This window comes from Aotus nancymaae, unplaced genomic scaffold (assembly GCF_030222135.1).
Source record: "Aotus nancymaae isolate 86718 unplaced genomic scaffold, 86718_ANA_hifiasm-v0.15.2.pri h1tg000095l, whole genome shotgun sequence".
Taxonomy (NCBI): Eukaryota; Metazoa; Chordata; class Mammalia; order Primates; family Aotidae; genus Aotus; species Aotus nancymaae.
The window spans coordinates 409,496-429,676 of record NW_026988510.1 but is presented as its reverse complement, the minus strand read 5'-3'; the positions used below and the strand labels follow the sequence as shown (position 1 = coordinate 429,676).

General features: G+C 56.6%; 2 protein-coding genes and 1 non-coding gene across 13 annotated transcripts; 1 reads left to right on the top strand and 2 right to left on the bottom strand.

Moving 5' to 3' along the window:
• The first annotated feature begins 169 nt into the window (after positions 1–169).
• CDK10 (cyclin dependent kinase 10) lies at positions 170–19,107 on the top strand. Of its 11 annotated transcripts, none has more exons than XM_012466009.2 (14): positions 5,728–5,830; positions 8,020–8,248; positions 9,489–9,560; positions 10,056–10,158; positions 10,418–10,499; positions 10,825–10,892; positions 12,380–12,432; positions 12,518–12,587; positions 13,273–13,332; positions 13,701–13,824; positions 13,905–14,044; positions 14,278–14,330; positions 14,563–14,693; positions 18,162–19,107. In XM_012466009.2, exons 1-13 carry the CDS (start codon positions 5,744–5,746, stop codon positions 14,658–14,660), a joined length of 1,239 nt encoding a protein of 412 aa, XP_012321432.1. In that variant the 5' UTR covers positions 5,728–5,743; the 3' UTR covers positions 14,661–14,693; positions 18,162–19,107. The 11 variants fall into 11 exon arrangements, with proteins under 11 accessions (XP_064226043.1, XP_064226042.1, XP_012321434.1 ...); XM_012466008.2 differs by lacking the exon at positions 18,162–19,107 and adding an exon at positions 15,290–15,488; XM_064369973.1 differs by lacking the exons at positions 5,728–5,830; positions 18,162–19,107 and adding an exon at positions 170–253 and having other exon boundaries at positions 8,020–8,092; positions 14,563–15,488.
• Positions 4,446–4,550, bottom strand: LOC135271887 (U6 spliceosomal RNA). Its single transcript, XR_010340014.1, has one exon. It is a non-coding gene; the product is annotated as a U6 spliceosomal RNA (small nuclear RNA).
• Positions 15,491–19,647, bottom strand: SPATA2L (spermatogenesis associated 2 like). The gene is made up of 2 exons (XM_012466005.2): positions 19,277–19,647; positions 15,491–17,407 (listed from the first exon to the last, which is right to left on the bottom strand). Exons 1-2 carry the CDS (start codon positions 19,577–19,579, stop codon positions 16,436–16,438), a joined length of 1,275 nt encoding a protein of 424 aa, XP_012321428.1. The 5' UTR covers positions 19,580–19,647; the 3' UTR covers positions 15,491–16,435.
• Positions 19,648–20,181: the final 534 nt, after the last annotated feature.

Here is a 20,181-nt window from a genome sequence, read left to right as displayed (position 1 = left end):
GGTGCCCCTACCCAGGACTTGCTTGCTCTGGGCTTGCCGCTAGAGGTACTCCACCCACCTAGCCCAGCAGACCACACACACCATGGGATCTGTGCTCAGCCCATGGCTGGGCTGCGCCTGCCACAGCCTGCTTCCACCTTCAGCATCGGTGTCTGGACGAGGGGAATGTGGTGACTCCTGAAAACTTGGAGCTGCCAGGAACTCAGAGCCCCAAGGACATCACAGCTTGATCATTCCCATGGCCAGTGGGCTGGTGAGTGGGTTGTTGTCTTACAGGGTCACGGTCCTTTTTCTGTCTGTGATTCGGCAGGTCCCAAGTTCTTGCCCCATGTCCAAGAAGAATGCAGTTATGCAGACAACCAGGAGGTGAGCAGAACAGAGAGTTGGGTTGAATGGTGGAACAGTTCTCAGGAGAAGGGACCCAAAGTTGGGTAGTCCCCCGCTGAAGTCCCCCACCATGCACAGCCGGTAATTTTATGTTTGACATGGCATTCATTTTTCATGTCCCTCTAACACACCCAGACTATCTGTCTGCATTTTGAGATGTAAATTTTGCTACCTGATTTTTCACTTAAGCATTCTGCCTTTGGTATGTGAATTTGGGGCTATCTAGCCGAAAATTGCCTAGGACGGTGAAACAGGTTATCAAGAAGTTGGAAGCTTAGTTTAAGCACATTGGTTCACGCCTATAATCCAAGTACTTAGGGAGACCAATGTGGGTGGATCACTTGAGGTCAGGAGTTTGGGACCAGCCTGGCCAACATGTTGAAACCCTGACACTACTAAAAATATAAAAATTAGCCAGGCATAGTGGGAAGTGCTAGTAATCCCAGGTACTCGGGAGGCTGAGGCAGGAGAATCACTTGAACCCAAGAGGTAGAGGTTGTAGTGAGCTGAGATTGTGCCACTGCACTCCAGCCTGGGCAACAGTATGAGACTCCATCTCAAAAAAAAAAAAAAAAAAAAAAATTGAAAGATATTGGAAGTTTAAAATACTAGAAAAAAAGAAGGGGTCTTATGAATCTTCTGTGTATCTGATACAACTGTGTATTTATGTGTGACATATACAATGTTTCACTACCAAAAATATATAAAAGGCCTTTAATTAACTGGCTTAAAGGAAAGAAAGCACTTACATCAAATACTGTATCAGAAAAATGGAAACTTTCACTCAAATGCCTTTTCAAGTTTATGTGACTTAAGTAAATCCTTAATAAATAAGCTGGTTTTAAAAGTATTGGTAAAATAAAATTAGAAATGTCTTCAGAATTGTCAACATAAATTATTTAGATTTATTGGTCAAGGAGTTTAATATTTATCACTACATAATGTAAATTGTCAAAATTTGGCATGAGGGTTACAAAGCTTGCAACCCAAAAGAGAAAATTATATTTGTATAATTTTCCAATAAGTAAGGTATTTAATATTGTTTCATGAAAAGAGCTAAATCCTGAGGTATTGGCTGTTGATATTCACTTGGGGTGGTTGGCAAAATATTAAAGATACATTAGGAAAAGTTATAGATTAGTCTGAAACCTTTTGGGAGGCCAAAAGGCTTTATTGGAGCAGGCCAAATGCGGCCAGTTGTTCCACTAAGTTAGGGAGGAAATAGGAATGAGGCTTTCCTAATTAAGTCTGTTTACCCCATGTCACTTTGTCTCTACTCTGTTTACTCATGTAAACTTTGTGCTGAATAGCCCTCTCAGGGGGAGGTCAAAGGGGAATTACCCATACATAATGTTTACCCAGGGCCCAGAAACTAAAGCTTTTATCATTCATAAAACCACTCTTTTACCATGTGAATCATACACAAGCGTGTTGACTTAGAACCACTGTTAGGAATAAATGTGGATGGACGGGGGTCTTGGTCGATTGGTTGCATCTCGCCCTCTGAAAGCAGCCAACAGCCACCCCTAGCCCACTTGTATGACTGTAATGTGTGAGAACGCGTTCATTCATCCGTGGTAGTCAGGCTCTGCAGGCCAGACTTCACAGGTGGTGGTCGACATCTCAATGGCATTAAAAAAAAAGAGAAAAAAGAGAAACATTTGTTTAACCATAAGGTTCTTACTTAGGTAAAAACCTGAAATTCACAGGCTATAAAAGTGGTTAGGCCAGGCACAGTGTCTCACGTCTGTAACTCTAGCATTTTGGGAGGCTGAGATGGGTGGATCACCTGAGGTCAGGAGTTTGAGACCAGCCTGGCCAACATGGTGAGAAAAGTCTCTACTAAAAATACAAAAATTAGGCAGGCATGGTGGTGGGCACCTATAATCCCTGCTACTCAGGAAGCTGATGCAGGAGAATCACTTGAACCCTGCAGGCAGAAGTCGCAGTGAACTGAGATTGTACCATTGCACTCTAGCCTGGGGAAAAAGAGTGAAACCCCAGCACACAAAAAAAAAGGTTAACAGAGAAATACTTTTAAATGAAGAATGCCACAGTTTTTTTGTTGTTGTTTTCTTTTTTTGACATGGAGTCTCACTCTACTGCCCAGGCTGGAGTGCAGGTGGTGCGATCTTGTCTCAATGCACTCTCTGCCTCCTGGGTTCAAGTGATTGTCACGCCTCAGCCTCCCAGGTAGCTAGGTTTACAGGCACTTGTGACCAGGAATGGCAATTAAAAAAAAATATTTTTAGTAGAGACAGGGTTTCACCAAGTTGGCCAGGATGCTCTTGAACTCCTGACCTCAGGTGATCCGCCCAACTCGGCCTCCCAAAGTGCTGGGATTACAAGTGTAAGCCACCGTGCCCAGCCTATCACAGTTTTCTTAAGTAATCTAGGTAAACTATTTTTAAAATTAGGTAAATGTAATGGAATAAATACTTGTAAATAAGCTTGTTATAATTTCAAATCAAAAGTTATGTTAAATAATAGATACCCATTAAACATCTAGCTCATTTCTAAATTTTCTTACAAACAATTATATTTGGCTGGGCATGGTGCTCATGCCTATAATCCCAGCACTTTGGGAGGCTGAGGTGGGTGGATTACCAGAGATCAGGAGTTCGACACCAGACTGGCCAATATGATGAAACTCCATCTCTTCTAAAAATACAAAAATTAGCAAGGCATAATGGCATATGCCTGTAGTCCCATTACTCAGGAGGCTGGGGCAGGAGAATCACTTGATCCTTGTAGCAGAGGTTGCAGTGAGCCAAGATTGCGCTACTGCACTCCAGCCTGGGCAACAGAGCAAGACTCTGTCTCAAAAAATACATATTTCAGGAAAACATTTTTCTAATAAAGTTTTTATTGAAAGGAAATAGGCCAGGCACAATGGCTCACACCTATAATCCCAGCACTTTGGGAGGCCGACGCAGGTGAATCGCTTGGAGTCGGTAGTTCCAGACCAGTCTGGCCAAAATGATGAAACCCTGTCTCTACTAAAAATACAACAGTTAGCCCGGGATGGCGACACATGGCTGTAACCCCAGCACTTTGGGAGGCTGACCTGGGTGGATTGCTTCAGCACAGGCGTTTGAGACCAACCTGGGCAACATAGTGAGACCTTGTCTTTAAACAAATAAAGAGAGATGTAAAGATAGTTATAAGGAGGTATTTTTAGTAGGAACAGTTAAAAGGAAAATAAATTGATATGAGAAACAATATTGTATGGTAAATTTTTGTCCTAAAATGGCTGATTATTTTGAAAAGAGGGATGGTCAGGATAAAACAGGAAGTGCAAGTGTATCATAAATGGTTTGTGTAAGTTGTGATAAAGTTTGTAAAAAAGAGGATTTTTTTTTTTTTTTTTTTTTTTTTGAGATAGAGTTATGCTCTTGTTGCCCAGGCTGGAGTGAAGTGGTGTGATCTCAGCTCACTGCAACCTCTGCTTCCCGGGTTCAAGTGATTATCCTGGCTCAGACTCCCAAGTAGCTGGGATTATAGATGCACACTACCATGCCGGGCTAATTTTTGTATTTTTAATAGAAATGGGATTTTACCATGATGGTCAGGCTGGTCACAAACTCCTGACCTCAGATGATCCACCCGCCTCGGCCTCCCAAAGTGCTGGGATTACAGGCGTGAGCCACCGTGCCTGCCAAGAATTATTTTTTTTTGAGACGGAGTCTTGCTGTGTCACCCAGACTGGAGTGCAGTGGTGCAATCTCGGCTCACTGCAACCTCTGCCTCCCTGGTTCAAGCGATTCTCCTCCTTCAGCTTCCCCAGTAGCTGAGATTTAGGCACCCGCAACCATGCCTGGCTAAATTTTGTATTTTTTAGTAGAGACGGGGTTTCACCGTGTTAGTCAGGCTGGTCTCAAACTCCTGAACACAGGTGTAAGTTAAATATCTCCTAAAGTCTCCAGGATGTGAATGAAATATCGGAACTCAGAAGGGGAGGCATTTTATTTTCTCTAGGGGCCAATGCAATAGGGTTGTGCAGTGGGGGAGAGACATTGGACTCAACTCCCCATCTTCCTTTTTTTCTTATTTTTAAAAATTATATAGAATGTTTCACAAATTTCTGTGTCATCCTTGTGCAGAGACCAAGCTAATCTTCTCTGCATTGTTCCCATGTTAGTTTGTGTCCTGCCAAAGTGAGCATTATATTTTTTATAGAGACAGGGTCTCGCCCTGTTGCCCAGTCTGGTGTCGAACTTCTGGCCTCAAGCAATCCTCCTGCCTCAGCCTCCTAAAGTGCTGGGATTACAGGTGTGAGCCTGGCCTCAACTCCCTCATTTTCTACATGCTGATCAAAACCCATCTGAGTGGAGTAGGTTTGGCTATGGGCAGTGGTTTGAGCCCTGCTAGCTCAACTGGATTTCAACAGTGGAGCCAGATTAGAGGACGTGCTGCCTGTCCCTGACGCTGGACCTAGGCACCAACGGTGTTTCCTAAACATTCCATGTCGACTTTTCTTCCACCTTCCAGGGCTGGGCTGTGAGCAAATCTGGAGAGGCAGGTGCCTGTGAGAGTGGCTTCTATCAGCCTGGGAGGTCAGGTCTTCTATGAGTGAGGGGAGGTATCTGCTTTGCTGCATGTCTCTTCCCACCCAGAAGCTAAGCTTGAATGACACCCCCTCACAGAGCTCCTCTCCTGTCTTTCGCTTGCCCCTGCTTGCTTCTGTCACAGAACTTGACAGCATGGATATCGGCACTGGTTTCCTTCAGTTTCCCGAAGCCCCCATGTCCACAGCACAGAGGAGGGACCCAATGCCTGCTGAAGCCCACATCCCTGGACCAAGTGACCTGACCCTCACCTGGAGGATGCTCTCACCTTGAGGACCCCCTCACCTTGGGGACCCCCTCCCACCTGGAGGATCCTCTCACCTGCAGAACCTTCACCTGAAGGACCCCCCTACCTGTAGAACCTCCCCACCTGAAGGACCCCTCACCTGGGGGACACGCCCCCCCACCTAGAGGATCCTCCCACCTAGAGAACCTTCACCTGGAGGACCTTCTCATCTGAAGGACCCCCCCAACAACTGGAGAACCTCCCCACCTGAAGGTCTCCCACCTGGGGGACCCCTAACCTGGAAGACCTTCACCTGGATAATCGCCATGACCTCCCACTCTGGCGCAGCCTGGTCGGGTGCCCGGGCTTCATCATAAAATAAGGCCCGAACCGCGGCAGTCAGAGCAGGTCCCTGGAGCTGAGCGCCTAAGGCGGACCCGCGGGAGCGTCTCTTGGTAACCGTTGCTAAGGAGAGGAGGCCCGGGAAAGAGCTTTCGCGCCTGCGCTGCTTGGTTGTCCGCGTCTGCGCCTGCGCGCACGGGAGGCGAGGCGGGCGCTCAGCATGGCGGAGCCTGACGTGGAGTCAGAGCACATCCGTCTGAAGTGTATTCGTAAGGAGGGCTTCTTCACGGTGCCTCCAGAACACAGGGTGCGCGGGGTGCCATCCGGGCAGCTCTACTCGCTTCGCTAGCGGCAGTGCCCGGCCGGGCGCGGGGACCATCGTGTCGCGTTGCGGCGCGGAGGCTTCCGGCACGGGCGGGAACGACATTCCCAGTTTCACCGCGGCGGGGGCTGAAGCCGGCACGGGGGCGCAGGCGGGGGCGGGGGCGGGCGGGAGCTCGGGACCCCGTTAGCTGAGACTTGGGGGTCTCCGGGTGCCGGGCGGGCCCAAGGGCGCCTAGCGCCACGGACGGACGGGCCCGCGCCCTGGGAAGAGCAGCCTCCGGGATCCAGCTCGGGCGCTGCTGAGATCTGCGTCCTGGCTGGGCTTTGCAGGCCGCGCCGCGAGCCGCTTGTGTAGCGGCAGCATTGACCCGCGCGACGAGTTGGAGCTTGGAGGCTCCCGCTGGGCCTGGGCTGCATCGAGCGGGCGCCAGCGCTGCCTGGTGGCTTCACGCGAGCCCTGGTGCGCGGCCCGTGACGAGGTGTCCGTGCCTCCCTCTGCAGAGAGGAGGAGAGAGCCGCGGGGCGTGGGGCGATGTTGCCGAGGTGCGTGGCTGGCGGGGGCGCAGAGGCTTGAACTTTGGCCGCTGGGTGGTGTTTTAGCTGGTGCCTGATGATCTGAGAGGCTATGTGTCCAGTAAGAATCGTTAACAGATCGTGGCTGGATGACAGCAGGAGCTACACAGGCCTTGGCTGCTCCTGGTACCTCTTTCAGACGTGCAGCAGGCGCTCCCCGAGTTGAGAGCTCTGTGCTGGACGCTGGGGTGAAGCAGTGAGTTGGCATTTCTTTTTTTTTTTTTTCCAGACAGTGTCTCGCTCCGTTGCCCAGGCTAGAATGCAGTGGAGTGATCCCGGCTCAGCGCGTCGTCAGCCTCCTGGGTTCAAGTGATCTTCCCCCCTCGGCCTCCCAAAGTATTACAGGCATGAGCCACTGCGTCCAGCCTCGCATGGCATTTCTTTGGAGTCAGGAAGTGTGACTAGAATTTGGACACCCAGAAATAAGGGTGGCAGAAAGTGCACACGCAGAGAAGATGTGAGAGAGGGTTTAAGGACGGAAAGGGAGGTTGAGGCGACACTGTGGAAGAGTGGCAGGCTAGATGATTCTGACGCGGCCCCCAGGTGTGAGGAAGTAATAAGACTGAGGACAGCCGGCCAGTGGCTCACACCTGTGGTCTCAGCTGTCTGGGATGCCGAGGTGGGAGGATTGCTTGAGCCCAGGTTTGAGAGCAAGGGTAGGGTTAAGAGAAGGAAGCCAGAAAGTAGGGGCTGTTAGAATTCCAACCTTGCCACATGGACGTCTTAGATCCATGGGGAAGAGTGCAGACTGTACTACAACACAGACCCCAAAATACACTGGCTCAAGTAAGAGGATGCTTTTTCTCACTCTCCTCTAACGTTCTGGAGAGAAGCAGTTGTTCTGCACAAGTGGGCCAGGCATTCTGGTTCCATCTGTCTTCCTGTGGCTGAGGGGAGGAGAAGTGGGTGTTTCCAGCTTCCTTTCATCTGGAAGTCACACGGTCCCTTCAGCTCACATCCCGAGGCCAGATGCCACTGGGTGGTGTTTTATAACTTCAAGGAAGTAGTGACATACGGATGCTGGGATAGCAGCCTCTGCCACAGATGTATTTTTGCATGTGGGATTGAAAAGGGGTAGTTGAGTGGCTGCCTCTGATATTTCAAAGTGTTGGCCCAGTATCGTCACCACCTTTTCTCATTAGAAAAGCCCGAGAGGCCGGGCGCGGTGGCTCACACCTGTAATCCCCACACTTTGGGAGGCCGAGGTGGGCAGATCACTTGAGGTCAGGAGCTCCAGACCAGCCTGGCCAGCATGGTGAAACCTCATCTCTACTAAAAATACAAAATTAATCGGTGTAGTGGCACACGCCTGTAGTTCCAGCTACTCAGGAGGCTGAGGCAGGAAAATCACTTGAACCCAGAAGGCAGAGGTTGCAGTGAGCCAAGATCGTGCCACTGCACTCCAGCCCAGGTGACAGAGCGAGACTCCATCTCAAAAAAAGAAAAAATGTTTAAAAAAAGCCCAAGCGTGTAGTTGCCTTTCTGTTTGGTGAGCAAGACCTGAGTGGGCTCCCTGGAACAAATTACCTGTGAAGTCCCCATCCTCAGTCGTTTGATCAGCTGTCAGATTTCCACACTCGCAACTCCCCTTTCTTTCAGCTGGGGCGATGCCGGAGTGTGAAGGAGTTTGAGAAGCTAAACCGGATTGGAGAGGGCACCTACGGCATCGTGTGTGAGTGGCCAAGGCTGGTGCCTGTGACAGTGTGGGACGAGAGCGTTGGGGCCGGACGGGACTCATACCCCGTGCTCCGAACCAGGCCAGAAACTTGTTCAGGAAGTTTAATTCCTGGTGTGATTATCGCAAGCATTATTCCATTTCTGGATAAACGTAAGCATCAGGTTGCTAATACCCATAATCCAGTGTGTCACTGCAGGGTAGCGTGAACTCTTAGAGAAATAAAATGCAGAACTTTCTAAAAGTATCTGGAGATGGACACAGTGCTCGTGTCAAGAACCTCAGCCACTCTCGAGGAGTCCCCTGAGCCCAGGGGTTTTTTGTTAGTTTGTTTGCGAGATGGGTCTTGCTCTAGTGCCCAGGCTGGAGCCCAGTGACGTAATCATACCTCACTGCAGCCTCGACCTCCCAGGCTCTAGTGATCTTCCCACCTCAGCCTCCTGAGTAGCTGGGACCACAAGCGTGCACCGCCACACCAGCTTATTTTTCAATGGGATTTCCTTATATTGACCGGCTTGGTCTTGAAGTCCTGGGCTCAAATGATCCTCCTGCCTCAGTCTCCCAAAGCACTGGGATTACAGGGGTGAGCCAGTGACCCAGCCAAGCCCAGGAGTCGGAGGCTGCAGTGAGCTGTCATCATGCCACTGCACTCCAGCCTTGGCAACAGAGTGAGACCCTGTCTCAAAAAGAAAAAAGCAGCAGCTCACGCCTGTAATCCCAGCACTTTGGGAGGCCAAGGCGGGTGTATCATGAGGTCAAGACATCGAGACCATCCTGGCAAACATACTGAAACCCCATCTCTACTAAAATATAAAATTAACTGGGCGTGGTGGCGTGTGCCTGTAGTCCCAGCTACTCAGGAGGCTGAGGCAAGAGAATTGCTTGAACACAGGAGGCGGAGGTTGCAGTGAGCTGAGATCGTGCCATTGCACTCCAGCCTGGCAACAGAGTGAGACTGTCTCAAAAAAAAAAAAAAAAAAAGGAAAAGAGAATAAACCACACCACATAACTGACGCTTACAACGGCTACGAAATTGTAGCGTTATCTTCACACAAAACAAGGTTGACTTTTTTCTACACATAATACCTTATTTGCGGTCTGCGTGCTGAGGAGGAGGACACGGAGAGCCTGGAGCCACAGAACTGAGTGGCTGGAGCCAGGGTCCTGCACAGAGCAAACCTGGGCACCCCCGCCCAGGTCAAATGAGGAAATCCCTCAGGGAGCACGTGTCTTGGGCTAGAGCTGTTGCACAGAGTGAGAATTGAGTGTCGCTGGCATGAGGTTGTCAGGAAAGAAAGGGCACCCCTGTGGCTGAGGGAGAGGCTCCTGTGCGGTGCTAGGGAGCCCACGAGGGCATCGATGGGACGTCATCATAGATGCATTTCCATTGCAGATCGGGCCCGGGACACCCAGACAGATGAGATTGTTGCACTGAAGAAGGTGCGGATGGACAAGGAGAAGGATGGTGAGCGGGGAGATGGGGTGCTGGGACCTCACAGTGGGAGGCGGCGGGAAGGCGTGAGTTATCTAAACCCTCCTGAGCGCAACTGCACTGTGGCTGTAGGGGCCAGCCTCTGGGAGGGTTCTGCTGCGGCCCAGTGTGTCACCTCCCAGGTCCACACTCGGCCCCAGATCTCTGCCAGGAGGGCTTTGTGGTCTGTATCCCCTCTTCTCCCTCCTGTCTGGTGAGCCCACCTCCCCGCAGGCTCAGCTTTGCTGGCCCCTCCACCCCCAGCACCTGCCTGGCCCCAGATGAATGTCCACAGTAGTTAGAGAGGTGTCACTTTGTATTTGGTCAAGGAAGAGTTAAAAGTGCTTATTGGGGCCGCCCTGATTCTCCCTGAAGTGGGGACAACTGCAGCACCTGGTATCCGGTGTTCCTGGAGCTGCAGGAGCAGCGGGGTTGGGGGCTTCCCTGTGGTCACTGGGTGGGGCTCGCTGAGGCCGCCTCCCTCTGCAGGCATCCCCATCAGCAGCCTGCGGGAGATCACGCTGCTGCTCCGCCTGCACCACCCGAACATCGTGGAGCTGAAGGAGGTGGTCGTGGGGAACCACCTGGAGAGGTGAGCGGTCTCCTGGTCTGCGTCGGGCCCCGGGGAGCATGTGTGTTGGGCTAGAGGCATTGCACAGAGTGAAGACTGAGCGTCACTGGGCATGAGGTTGTCAGACAAGAGGTGACCCCACCTCACCGCCTGGCTTGGTCCCCGTTGTCTGAGGGGGACACGGGCTGTCCTGCCCATGTCCCCTCCTGCAGAAGGGGAGGTCCACCTTGACCCCTTGGGAGAAGGCAGAAGGGTGGCATGCATCTTCTGTTTCTTCCAGCATCTTCCTGGTGATGGGTTACTGTGAGCAGGACCTGGCCAGCCTCCTGGAGAATATGCCAACACCCTTCTCGGAAGCCCAGGTGCGTGGCAGAGGGGGCCTGGGATGGCGGGATGGGCCGCGTGGGCCCTTGTGGTGCACATTCGTAACACACAGGGCCACCTGGGGACTGGTAGAGTGCTGCTGCCTCCGCCTCTGCCTCCAGTGTTTCAGCGAGCTGAAATCCCATGAGGGGAATTCCTGTGGTGGGGCATTTGCCGGGAGTGGGCAGCCCCAGGCTGAGAGCCTTGTGAGGGCTCTGGTTTCCCGGGCTGTTGTGGTGACGGCTAGACCTGCTGGCCAGTGTGGGCCGGCTCCCCTGCAGGTTCACCCTGACTGGTACCTCTGACCTCTGACCCTCTGCACAGGTGAAGTGCATCGTGCTGCAGGTGCTCCGGGGCCTCCAGTACCTGCACAGGAACTTCATCATCCACAGGTGGGTGGAGCCAGGCAGAGGTGGAAGCACCACTTCCACTGAGGCCTGAGTGCTGCCTCCCGCGGTTAGAAGAGCTCAGGGTTCCTGGCTGTCGCGGCTTGCCCACTGCTTGCACCCCACTGGCATTTTTTCTAAAATAGAGATGGAGTCTCTCTGTGTTGCCCAGGCTGCTCTCAAACTCCTGGGCTCAAGTGATCCACCCACCTTGGCCTCCCAGAGTGCTGGGATTACAAGTGGGAGCCAGCTTGCCTGGCCATGTGCTCCCTTTTTTTTTTTTTTAATTTGAGACAGAGTCTTGCTCTGTTGCCAGGCTGGAGTTCAGTGGCATGATCTTGGCTCACTGCAACCTCCACCTCCCAAGTTCAAGCAATTCTTCTGCCTCAGCCTCCCAATTAGCTGGGATTACAGGAACATGCCACCACGCCCAGCTAATTTTTTTGGTTTTTTTTTTTTTTTTTTTTTGAGACAGAGTTTCACTCTTGTTATCCAGGCTGGAGTGCAATGGCGCGATCTCAGCTCACCGCAACCTCCGCCTCCTGGGTTCAGGCAATTCTCCTGCCTCAGCCTCCCGAGTAGCTGGGACTACAGGCATGCGCCACCATGCCCAGCTAATTTTTGTATTTTTTAGTAGAGACAGGGTTTCACCTTGTTAACCAGGATGGTCTCGATCTCTTGACCTCGTGATCCACCCGCCTCGGCCTCCCAAAGTGCTGGGATTACAGGCGTGAGCCACCGCGTCCGGCTGTAGTTTTTTTAGTAGAGATGGGGTTTCACCGTGCTGGTCCAGCTGGTCTCAAACTCCTGACCTCATGATCCGCCCACCTCAGCCTCCCAAAATGCTGCGATTACAGGTGTGAGCCACCGCGTCCGGCTGTAGTTTTTTTAGTAGAGACGGGGTTTCACCCTGCTGGTCCGGCTGGTCTCAAACTCCTGACCTCATGATCCGCCCACCTCAACCTCCCAGAGTGCTGGGATTACAGGTGTGAGCCACCACGCCCAGTCTTTTTTTTGTTTGTTTTGAGACAGAGTCTCGCTCTGTCATCAGGCTGGAGTCCAGTGGCATGATCTTGGCTCACTGCAGCACGTGCCTCCTGGGTTCAAGTGATTCTCCTGCCTCAGCCTCCCATGTAGCTGGGACTACAGACGTGCACTGGCACGCCCAGCTAATATTTGTATTTTTAATAAAGACAGGATTTCACCGTGAGGGCCAGGATGGTCTCACTCTCTTGACCTTGTGATCTGCCTGCCTCAGCCTTCCTGTGTGGGGATTACAGGCGTGAGCCCCTGTGCATCGCCCACTCCCATTTTTAAAAGGCTCAAACATTAAGAGCATGTATGAGTTAATGAGAAAATAAATAAAGATACTAAAAAGCTGAAGCGTGAGGAAGTGTGCAGGAAGGATGTGGGCACTGGTGCCATGGGGAAAATCTGATCCCCCAGGCAGCCCTGGCTCTCCGGGAACCACCGCCACTGTCTTTCCATCACAGGGACCTGAAGGTCTCCAACTTGCTCATGACGGACAAGGGCTGCGTGAAGACAGGTGGGTGCAGCTCGTGCAAGCCCTGTCCCCAGATGGCAGCTCGTCAGCTCTTGCTCGGGGACACTCACTCCTCTTTCTGCTGCAGCGGATTTTGGCCTCGCCCGGGCCTACGGCGTCCCAGTAAAGCCAATGACCCCCAAGGTGGTCACTCTCTGGTGAGTTCCTCGAAAGCATGGTGGCCCCTGGGGACCAGGTGTGCCTGGGGGACCGCTCCTTGGGGATGTCATGCTGAAGTGGCAACTGGGCCTTGAGAATGTTAAGCTATAGGGCCTGTGCACACTTGTAAACGCTGGGTCTGGGACAGCCTCCCGGGAAACAGCAGGGCTGTCCCAGAAAATGGTGAGAGCCGGGCACAGTAGCACCAAGGGACCTGCCCAGGTAAGACACACCTTGGCCTGAGGTAGCCAGAAACACAGCGTGGCTGTGAATCTGTCTCTGGGAGGGAAGGTTGCTTCACAGACTGAAGGGTGGGCAGCTTGCGTCCTGCCCCTGGTTCTTCCTCCAGAACAGTTGTGGCAGGCCGGACAGGGTCATGCTTAGCACGGGCTGAACGTCAGGTTGGTCAGACCCAGGTCTGGACACGTGCTGTGTGGTCCCCGTCAGAATGGGCTGGTGGGGGCTGGTGTGGCTGTGTGGTAAGGGCCGTGGTCCTCGAGGCTCTCAGGACATAGCCGCGCAGCTGTTGCTGTATGCGCCACCTGGATTGCAGGGCTTGGGGCGGAGGGTGGTCCCAGCTGGAGCACTTTTCCAAGCCTGCAGGCTCTCGGGGAGGTCGTGTCCTGTGGAGGCCGGGGCTCGGGCAGAGAGCTGGCCGTACTGAGGTGGCGTTTCTGTGTGTAGGTACCGAGCCCCTGAGCTGCTGCTGGGAACCACCACGCAGACCACCAGCATCGACATGTGGTGAGTGCCCGCGGCTCCTGTGGCCTCAGGAAGGGCGGGGACAGGAGCTGGGTCACCTGGTCCCTGAGCTCAGCCCCAGGGGAGGAGCAGGAGTGCAGTAGGGCATTTGCCAGCCTTCCACTCCCAGAGAGGTGGGCCTGAGCCTGGGAACCCAGGAGGAAGTGTGAGAACCTAGCTTGCTGTTGCCAGGCCTGGAGCACAGAGGTCCACAGGAGGGACGCTTGCCCCTGCCCCTGTCACCCTGGGAGGCCTGCGGGGCCCAGGAGGGGAGCCTGTGGTCCCTGCCTGTCCTCAGTGCCCTCGACCCAGCCTCGCACCGGTGGGGTCAGCAGAGGTCTGGCCGCAGTGAGGTCCCCCGTTCTCTGCAGGGCCGTGGGCTGCATCCTGGCTGAGCTGCTGGCCCACAAGCCCCTCCTCCCCGGCACTTCCGAGATCCACCAGATCGACTTGATCGTGCAGCTGCTGGGGACGCCGAGTGAGAACATCTGGCCGGTGGGTGTCCTGGGCGCCCTGCAGCCCCTTGCCCGTGCCCGTGCCCGTGCCCTCTGCGCCTCAGCTCCTGCCTCCCGTAGGGCTTTTCCAAGCTGCCGCTGGTTGGCCAGTATAGCCTTCGGAAGCAGCCATACAACAACCTGAAGCACAAGTTCCCGTGGCTGTCGGAGGCCGGGCTGCGCCTGCTGCACTTCCTGTTCATGTATGACCCCAAGAAAAGGTGCTGATCCCTGCGCGGGCCAGGGACGCCCACCGCCCACGTTCTGGGGAGACGGTTTCCCAGGGCCTACCTAGCCCACTGCCGCAGAGACGCCCTCCCCAGGCACACACCCACTCGAAGTGGCTTCTGGCTGCTCATCCTGCCTTTGAGAATCTGGGTCATGGGCTACTCCACCGGGTGGGAGGTGAGGAAGCCAGACTCACCGTCCAGTCATGCACGCTGCTTTCCTCCAGGGCGACCGCTGGGGACTGCCTGGAGAGCTCCTACTTCAAGGAGAAGCCCCTGCGTGAGTGTCTGGCTTCCTCAGGCTCGCTCAGAAGGGCTTGGCTGGGAGCCCTTTGCCCAGGGGTGGGTGGTGGAGAACTGTCCTGGTGCTGTCACTGACTGCGCGCCCTCTCCAGGGTAAGAGGACGGGGACATGGAGATGCAGAGACAGCCCAGGGCCAGGTCAAGAGGCAGTGCTGGACTCAGACCTGGGCCTGCTGCCTGCCAGCCCTGAACCATCCTTCTCCCTACAGCCTGTGAGCCGGAGCTCATGCCCACCTTTCCCCACCACCGCAACAAGCGGGCTGCCCCTGCCACCTCTGAGGGCCAGAGCAAGCGCTGCAAGCCCTGACGGCGGGCCTACATCCCACAGCCAGATCTTCAGGTCGGCGGGCCTGGCTGATGCCTGCATCCCACAGCCAGATCTTCAGGTCTAGGGGCCTGGCTCACGCTTGCATCCCACAGCCAGATCTTCAGGTCTAGGGGCCTGGCTGATGCCTGCATCCCACAGCCAGATCTTCAGGTCTAGGGGCCTGACTGATGCCTGCACCCTACAGCCACATCTTCAGGTCTGGGGGCCTGGCTCACGCTTGCATCCCACAGCCAGATCATCAGATCGGCGGTGTCTGTGAAGGGTGCTGTGATCCAGGCTGACCAGGCACCTGGGATCTGGCTGGTCCCCTTGGCTGGGACCATTCTCCAGTGCCCATCCCACTGTCTTCCCACTGCTGCCCTAGAAACAGGGCTTGGGTGCAGGACAGCGCTTCAGGGGCTTCCAGCCTGTGCACCCTGGAAGGGTGGTCTGGTGGCTCCGTCCCCAGCCGCAGCAGTCTCACGCGGCTCCCTGGCCTCACTGTTGGAAGCATGGGACCCAGTGTCTTGGGAGGAGTGGCCAGTGCCATTCCCTCTGGTGTCTTGGAGTTGTGGTGGACGCTGGCTTGGGACAAGCAGACCCCAGAAGACCACCTTCTCCCCTTTCAGTGACCCCAGGTGGGCCTGCCAGGACTCCAGATGAGAACAAGGGACGAGGTGTGGTATGCGGGCCACGAGTGAGGATGCCCCGGGACCCCCAGGAGAGCACAGGGCAGTGGGCCCCATTGCATCCCACTCCCCACAGGGCCACAACGCTAATGGTGAGAGGTTTGGTAGGCTCTGGTTGGATAAAAACTTTCTTAAAAGACGTGGTTTCACCAGCATTTAATGTGCTCTGATGTTGACAGTGCCCTCTGAGTGTGCCAGGAGGAGAGGAGTGGGGGGAGGGTCAGGAGAGCAGGGTGAGGGAGGTCAGCCCAGAGGGCTGTCGCAGTGCATGTGCCCTGGCCCTCCCTCACCGGACCCAAGAGGGTATTCAGGGCAGAGCCACCTCCTCTCCAGCCTGTGGGCTGCACCCAAGGGAAGGGAGGCTGGGAGCATTGTTACCACAGGACCCACCAAAACCAGGGCGGGCCTGCAAGGCCCCTCTGCCCAGTAGCAGTGACGCTGAGGGCCTGCCTGGCTGTCAGCTGCTGGCCATTCCTGCAGCTCTCAGGCACCTCCATGTCTGGGCTGAGGTCATTCCCTCTCTGTGAGCCCAGCTGCTGTGACACCCAAGGGGAGGGCCAGCGTCCCCAAAGCCAGGTCAGCCATACACTCAGCAGAGCCCCCCAGATGAGATGGGCCCCAGCAGAGCTTGGGGGGGCCTTGGTGTCACCAACAGACCCTTGAAGATACTCCTGTGTGGAGAAGATCTGGGACCCCTGGAGTGCCCCGAAGTCCTGAGCCCTACACTGCAGGGAGCCGGCCAGGAGCTGCCAGCCCTGGGGACAGGTTCAGGCACTGGCTGGAACAGGCTTGACCCCTCTGCCCAGCACATGTGGGCACGGGTCTGAGTTCTGAGGACAGAGAAATGTGGAAAGGTTCCTGCCTGCCGGCCAGCTGAGGCCTATGGCCCTCCAAGCATTCCATATACAGGGTGAGTCCTGCCTCCAGCAGAGGTTGGCCTGAACTCTCCCAGCCCCTGCTGTGCCCAGGACTCCCCCAGGGACAAAGCAACCAGGGGTCCAGGCCCTAGGAGGCCCAGACCCTCCCCAGCAAAGAGAAGCACCGCGGGAGCTGTCTCCCAAGAGCCCTTGACGCGGGCCCACCTGCCTAGGGCCGGGCCCCGGGGCTGTTGAAGAGCAGGGTGTCCATCTGTGCACGCTGCAGCCACAGGCGCCGCTGGGCGTCGCCAAGCAGCACGCGCAGGGAGTGGCCGGGGCGGCAGGCGGGCAGGGCCGCGCAGTGGGCAGCGTGCAGCTGGCGACACGTGTCGCAGCAGAGGGTCGGCAGGGCACCAGGGGACAGGCAGCCGTGTGCCTGGTAGCCTGGGGGCTCAGAGACAGACCTGTAGGCTGAGGCCGGTACGCCCTCTGACCGAATGCGCCTGGGGCTGGCCCCCGCAGAGCTTTCGGGAGTGGCCAGGTCTCCAGGCCTACTGAGCTCACTGCGCAGGGAGAGGAAGGAGAAGGCCGAGGATTCGGGTTCCAGCCCCTCCTCCAAGGCCCCGTAGGGTGGGGTGCTGGCCTGCGACAGCTCCTCAGCTGGGGTATCCCAGGCCCGGCCCTCAGGGCTCCACAGTTTGGCGCTCTGCTCCCAGAGTGGCGGCCTGTAGGCCAGCTCCACCGAGGGAGAGTCGGGACCTGGTGACGGCTCCCCGTAGAGGCTGGCGTCCTCAGAGCCCTCGTCCTCCTGCAGGTCCCGGTATAAGTCCAGTGGGGGCCTGTAAGCAGCAGGGGAGCCTCGGGGGGGCAGAGGTGGCGGCTCCTCATCGTGGGCGAGCCGCTGCTGCAGCCAGGCCACGCAGGAGGCCACATCCCCACTGGCACGCCGCGCCTGCAGCAGGTCCTCAGCCGGCAGCACACTGGTGCCCAGCTGGGCCAGCACCTCACCCAGGATCTCACATTCCAGCCGGAGGGCGAAGCAGCCCAGGGCCACCTGCACCAGCTGGCAGGCGGGGGGCAGGGCAGTCACCATGAGCCGGTGGCTGTCCCTGCGCACGTAGCCCATCTTCTGGAAGCTCTTGAGGAGGAGGTCATCTGACAGCACAGCCTTCAGCACGTGCACGTAGCCCCCGGAGAAGGTCTGCAAGAGAGCGGCTGGTCAGCGGACCCAGAACACAGTGGGTCCAGGATCATCGGCTCAAGCCTTGGCAGCTTCTGATGCTTGGGCCCAACCCCAGAAACTAGGCTTAGCCAGCCTGGGCCAGGCCCGAACATCAGAATTTCTTTTTTGTTGCTGTTTCTTTGAGACACCATCAGTCTGTCATCCAGGATGGAGTGCAGTGGCTCGATCTCAGCTCACTGTTGCCTGTGCCTCCCAGATTCAAGCACTTCCCCTGCCGCAGCCTCCTGAGTAGCTGGGACTACAGGCACCCGCCACCACACCCGGCTAATACTCATATTTTTAGTAGAGACGGGGTTTCACCCTGTTGGCCAGGCTGGACTCGAACGCCCAACCTCAAGTGATCTGCCTGCCTCGGCCTCCCAAAGTGCTGGGTTTACAGGTCTGAGCCACCGTGCCCAGCCTAGGATTTCTTAAATTTAATGGAAAAAACAACTAGTACATGAACCTGCCCCTGATACATGAATCAGAAGAAAACAGCCCCTGTACTGAGAACTTCCATTGTCTTGGTTCCCTGCCGCTCTCTTTCCTCCCTGGGGACGGCCTAGTCTAATTAGTTTTGGATGGACCTGCCCAGGTGTTTGTTGTGCAAACACAAATAAGATTTTGGTTTGCCCCTCTTATGAGGTGCCCCACCCCTTTTCAGGGTCTCTACGCAAAGCTAGAATAGGTAGCCTCTTAAACATACTGTTGTCAACTTTTCTTCCCATTACAGTCTTGCAGATCAGGACAGAAGCTCCACCCTTCATTCTTCCCCTGCTGCCTGGAGATAACACCTGTTTTCAGAGCTCTCCAGAGGCTGTCCTTGCACTGGGCTGACAGCCATAACAGAATGGTGAGTGCTTTCCAGCCTACAGTTAGGTGAAGAACATCAGGACAGTCACTGCCAGCCTCTCCTGAATGTAAAATCCCCTAGCTCCAAGAACGCCGGGACGCGGCCCACGTGCCAGCACCCAGTGCCTGCCACACTGAGCTCAGGGCTTCCATTCATTCCTCCGGTCCCATGAACTGGACTGTCCTGTGTCCCTGTTTCAGAGGAGGAAAGAGGCTGAGAGAGATGAGGTAATGGCCGAGGCCTCCCAGCCAGGAGGCAGCAGAACTAGCTCCAATCCAGGGGTGCTGGGCACTGAAGCCCGGGTCATTCTCTTGCCTTGCTTGGGAGGCCTCCAAGGCGGGCCTGTCCGTTCCCTCTCGTGAATGAGAGTCCAGCGGACCAGCAGGTGTCCCTGCGGAGCCGCGGAGAGATTGCCGCTGCCATGGCAACCGGTGGAGGCATAGCTCGCCCACGTGCGCAGTGACGTCATCTGCTTCCTACTCTTCCGAATTAGCTCAGAGCTCCGGGCGGCCCTGCCCCCTCCTGCCGCCAGGAGCTCACCTAGAGGGGCCAGGTCGGCCCCAGGCCAAGGAGTTCACTAGGTCTGTGCCCAGCCCTGCACCTTTACAGGGATACGCCCGTCTGCAGTCCTCCCAGCCTCGGCGGCCGCCTCTGCAAATGGGAGTGGCCCGTATCCTGGAGGAATCGGGATGACCGCGGGACCGCAAGTCCCTCCCGTGCCCCTGTCCCAAGAGTCCCATGGCAGCTGGGGTCGCGAGGCCGCCTTAGGGAAGACGCTGACGCACGCTCTCGAGCAGGCCAAGCCTGCCCTCGCCCACCCATGTTCTCGGCCCTCAGAGTGGGTGCCCCAGCACGCCCACGACCCCTCGGCGCTCTGAGCCTTGAGACGCCCACCGGGCGCTAAGGACGCTGGAAGCCCCTCTCTTCCGAAAGGCGTGGTCTCCCACGACCCGCAGGCCAGGACGAGGGGCGCGCTTCCGCGGGCCGGCGCCTACCTTGATGGTAGTGAACTCCTTCCTCCAGGGCAGCAGGTACAGGTGCACAGCGGCCAGTTCCAGCAGCTCGAAGGCGCGGGCCAGGCCGCGCAGCGCGGGCGCCAGGTCGGCGCGGCCCCACAGCCCGTCGGTGAGCAGCGCCAGGGCGTCGTCCTGCAGCGCCCCGTGCAGGTCGAAGTCCTCCACCAGGATCTGCCAGAGCACCGCGCGCAGCGAGGGGTCCCCGCACACGCCCGCGCGGCCCCGTCGCAGCTCGCGCTCCAGGCACAGGCGGTAGTCCTCGGACAGCGAGCTGCTGCCCATCCTGCGGCGGGCGGGGGGTCAGGGACCTCAGGCCGCGCCCCGCTGTCTCCGAGCCCCCGCCCGGCGTCCCCAGGACCCCCCGAGCCTGGAGACCCCGCCCCCACAGGCTGAGCGCCCCGGTATCCTTGGCGCCCCCTACCCTGAAGCCCCCGGCGCCATCTGCCCGCCCACCCGGCGATCCGGCCCTCTCCAGCTGAGCGCTCCCGCACCCCCAGCCCCTCCCCAGCCGGGGGACCTCGGCCTTCCAGGGGCGCCCCGGTGACCGACCGCACCCTTCCGCCCGCTGAGCCCTCTCCCGACAGATGGAGCTGCGGAACTCGCGGGAGATGGCGCTACCTGTCCGTCCCCAGCGGTCCCCGGCAGCCACCGCTCAGTTCGGGCCTCCGCGTGCGCCGTGCGCTTCCGCCGGGAGTCGGCTCCGCCCGGGGTCCGCGGCCTTGACGCCAGGGGCGGGGCTTGGCTCAGGCCCCGCCTCCAGCTAATTCAGGAGGGGCGGGGCCTCCGAGCCTGGGCAAGGCCTGGTGGACGCCGGAAGGAGGCGGTGTCCCGCCGGGGAGCACCTGCGCGAGGCGCCCCGAGAGTCTCCTGTCACCGCGTCGCCT

What these genes read in the sequence shown, in the direction of transcription:
- CDK10 (XM_012466009.2), top strand. Translation starts at nt 5,744, where the DNA reads ATGGCGGAGCCTGACGTGGAGTCAGAGCACATCCGTCTGAAGTGTATT. An exon ending in CGAGTGAGAACATCTGGCCG is followed by an intron (nt 13,825 to 13,904) that starts GTGGGTGTCCTG and finishes TGCCTCCCGTAG; the next exon opens with GGCTTTTCCAAGCTGCCGCT. An exon ending in CTTCAAGGAGAAGCCCCTGC is followed by an intron (nt 14,331 to 14,562) that starts GTGAGTGTCTGG and finishes TTCTCCCTACAG; the next exon opens with CCTGTGAGCCGGAGCTCATG.
- SPATA2L (XM_012466005.2), bottom strand. Translation starts at nt 19,579, where the DNA reads ATGGGCAGCAGCTCGCTGTCCGAGGACTACCGCCTGTGCCTGGAGCGC. An exon ending in AGGAGTTCACTACCATCAAG is followed by an intron (nt 17,408 to 19,276) that starts GTAGGCGCCGGC and finishes GCTCTCTTGCAG; the next exon opens with ACCTTCTCCGGGGGCTACGT.